The following is a 3,241-nucleotide window of genomic DNA, read 5'->3' on the forward strand; positions in this document are numbered from 1 at the left end:
CATCTGGGGTGTTCCAGCCGCGGATTACCCGTGGCACGGAAACAGGACGCACGGCACCGTGTAACAGGAGAGGCACATGTTGAGTTCTCTGACATGTGAACAGTAGAAAATAAAATTAGGCAGTCTAAAAAAAAACTATTTATTTCAATTTTAAGGTTGTCTAAAAGGGGAAGCAAGGGAATAAACAAGTTCTTTGTGATTTTCCGATTTTTTTGGCAATTGTGTACATTTAGTTGTTTGTTTCGGGGGCCTTTGGGTTTTTCAGTTTATTTTTTTTTTTTTTTGTTTTTAATATTCTTTATATTTTTTTTTTAATTTTTTAAATTTTTTAAACTTTTTTATTCCATTAAATTTTTTTTCATTTGTGGGCCATTTTCCTTTTTTCCCCCCCCTTTTCTTGCCCCCTTTTTTTTTTTTTTTTTTTTGGTTCCAACACAACAAGGCAGTGCGTGGCAAAAGGCATTTTATTAAAACAAACAGACCCTTATATAACTTTTGGTATAGAACATGCTAGAAAGTGGGCGGGGCTAATCCTGCCCATCATGAATATTGACTGAGGAGGGACCTATCCCGTCACATCCCGTGACCCAGCCTACCGCCTAATACACCACATCTCCCCCTCCTTATGCTATAGAACCTTTAACCCGTAACAATACGCAACATATTAACAATCCCACTTAACCTTTTAAAGTCTTTCATATGCTCTTTGTTGTTCCATTTTCTCCTCAAAAATTCCCGTCACCATGTAATGCATAAATCCCTGCAAGCATTGTATAATACACGGTGTGCAAATTAATAGTGCAAGAAGAACAATAAGTCCCACCACCAATACTTTTAGCAACTGTTTGAACCAAGGTCCGATGTTCCCAAACAGGCTTCCGAGCCAGTCTCCAAACGGATCGTCCACGACGCCGATCTTCTTGGTATGATCTTGCAGCCATGCCAGCTTCTTATGTAACGATTCACTATGGTCACTCAAATTAAAACAACACATTCCCTCAACATCTTGGCATCCGTGCCCTTGTGCTAAAAGTAAAAAGTCTATGGCCGCTCTATTTTGAAGCACAGCATGTCTGATACTCTCTACATCTATAAGCAAGTCCGAAAGTAACTGAGAGGTAACATTAGCTTGTTTAACAGTCCAACAGGCCAGCCTTTCGATTTCTTTTTAGAGCGTGTGCAGCAGCAACCCCAGGAGTAAAGAAGGAAGTGAAAATTCTGGCCGTGGGTCCCCATAATCTTACATTGTCCCCGCAGTCAGACTCCAGAACATGTATGTCTCTTTTGGCTCGTGAATGGTTAAATGCTTTATAGATCTCGGAGATGCTAGGGGATAAGATAGTCAATTTCCCCAAATAACAAGGACCTCCTATTGGGTTCCTAGGAATTCCTTGCCAAGCACGATCCCCACAAATGAGAAATACCCCTGGTGGCAAGGCTTTTGCTGTACCATTATTCCATAATTCTCCCATAAACGAAAATGACCCCTTGGGGATAGGAAAAACACAACAACCTCTATTAAAAGACATATCTTCGCAGTCAACTCCTCGGACGGACCCATCCGTCCTGCTAATATTAACAACCCCCCCTATTGAAATGTTTATAGGACAATCCCCAGAACGATAAGGCACCGATCCATTAGGGTAAAACCCACAATATCCTCCATCAATGTCGAAGGTCTTTTCGTCACAGGGATACACAAGGGTATAGGGGATGGTTTGATTAGTTTTCGGATCCCAATAGGGGCCCTCTGGGCCAAGAAGTTGCTGCCTAGTCAGGGACAACCTCTTCATTGAGCCGAAAATCATGCACCCTGGGGACAACCATCGAGAACTATTCTTATCCCAAGTATCATTTGGCACCATTTGTGAGCCGAGTAAGTCCAATTGCTGGGGCTCCTCGGGAAGTGCGATATTTAATCTACAGATGGTACAAGCCATTTTCTTTCCGAGATAATATACTGAATCATTTCCCAGCCACCTCCAAGTCCTTTCCAACCCACTGCAGAACCGCAAGCAACCACCCTCTTCCCCAAGGTAACCCTCAAATGCCGAGTCATCCCATTCTGGGACCCCTATGAGACATGTCTGGAAGGGCGATGTAGCTGACTGCAACGCAAGACAAAACTCTGAAGTCCCTGTATGATTAGCCCACGTAACCCAAAGATTTCCTGGTTGCTTAAGTAGATGGATACCCCCCACTGGCGACCAAAATAAACAGACAATACACACAAACATTAACATAGTTACTTTTGTTGACAGCAAAGGTTGTTTCTCAGGGTCCTCATGTTCTCCCTTCTTTGGTATCCACCAAGAAGTTTTCCTGGGTTTTTTCTGTTCTGAGTTCTCCCGTCTCTTCAGCCGCCCAATCAGCAAGTCCTATGAAAAAATACTCAGCTCTTGTAACTTCCTTAGCCTTCCTGTTTTGTGTAGCCAATTCTGGTTTAACTCGACGTGAGGGTACCCATTGGACATCCCCAGTCTCATTATTCTTGACCACTGCAAAGCCCCTGCCCCATACTAGTATTGTACATGCAGACCTGAAGCTTGTGTTATAACTGTTTAACACAGCTCTTAGCGAGCTTAAAGCAACCCAGAAAGCCATCGGATCTTGCAGGATTCAAGCCTCTGCTGGTATCTTGGCTTAGCCAAGGAGACAGGAAGGCTGTATCTCTTAGCAAGGGAGAACCCGACGTGAGCATTCCGCAGCCCTGAGCCGGACCCAGCGGTGCGATACGGCACCCCCCCAGGCACAGGCATCGCACGGCTCCCCCCGGTGCCGCCCCAGGCCTCATCCTCCACTGCCCCCATGGCCAGTGGCCCACAGCGCAGCGCAGCGCCCAGCCCGGCCTCCCTCGCCCTTGCCCAATCGGTGAATGTGGACGGGCCCCGTCGAGTAGGGCCAGCCCCTTTTTCCGGATCGGCAGACGAGGCGAGCTCGCTGATCGCCTGCGTGGGCGGGTCCAAACTAACTGGTAACATTACAAAACCATGCCCCTGCTCTGGCTCAGGGGCCGGTTGTCTGGGTAACAAGGCGGGCCGGCGCTCCACCCCCCCCGCGCTTCCCCCCAGGTTCTTTTCAATGTCCCCGCCTCCCCCACCGGCGTCTTGTAGGGAAGGATATAGGGTATGGGCTGAATAAGGGGGTGGAGGGTGGTTAACAGTCCGGGACAGAAGTGGCGGTGAAGGCTGGTGCTGCACGAGGGATCGAGCAACTTCTGTGGTCGTGCCGCTTCTCGAAG

The 3,241-nt window shown here is 47.1% G+C and overlaps 1 protein-coding gene across 1 annotated transcript; it reads right to left on the reverse strand.

Moving 5' to 3' along the window:
* Positions 1-450: 450 nt before the first annotated feature.
* Positions 451-2,743, reverse strand: LOC107309905. Its single transcript, XM_015855077.2, is given in 2 exon segments — positions 451-1,168; positions 1,170-2,743. Coding segments are annotated over 2 exon segments (1,557 nt in total). The 5' UTR covers positions 2,244-2,743; the 3' UTR covers positions 451-685.
* Between the last annotated feature and the right edge of the window lie 498 nt (positions 2,744-3,241).

This window comes from Coturnix japonica, chromosome 2, assembly GCF_001577835.2.
Source record: "Coturnix japonica isolate 7356 chromosome 2, Coturnix japonica 2.1, whole genome shotgun sequence".
Taxonomy (NCBI): domain Eukaryota; kingdom Metazoa; phylum Chordata; class Aves; order Galliformes; family Phasianidae; genus Coturnix; species Coturnix japonica.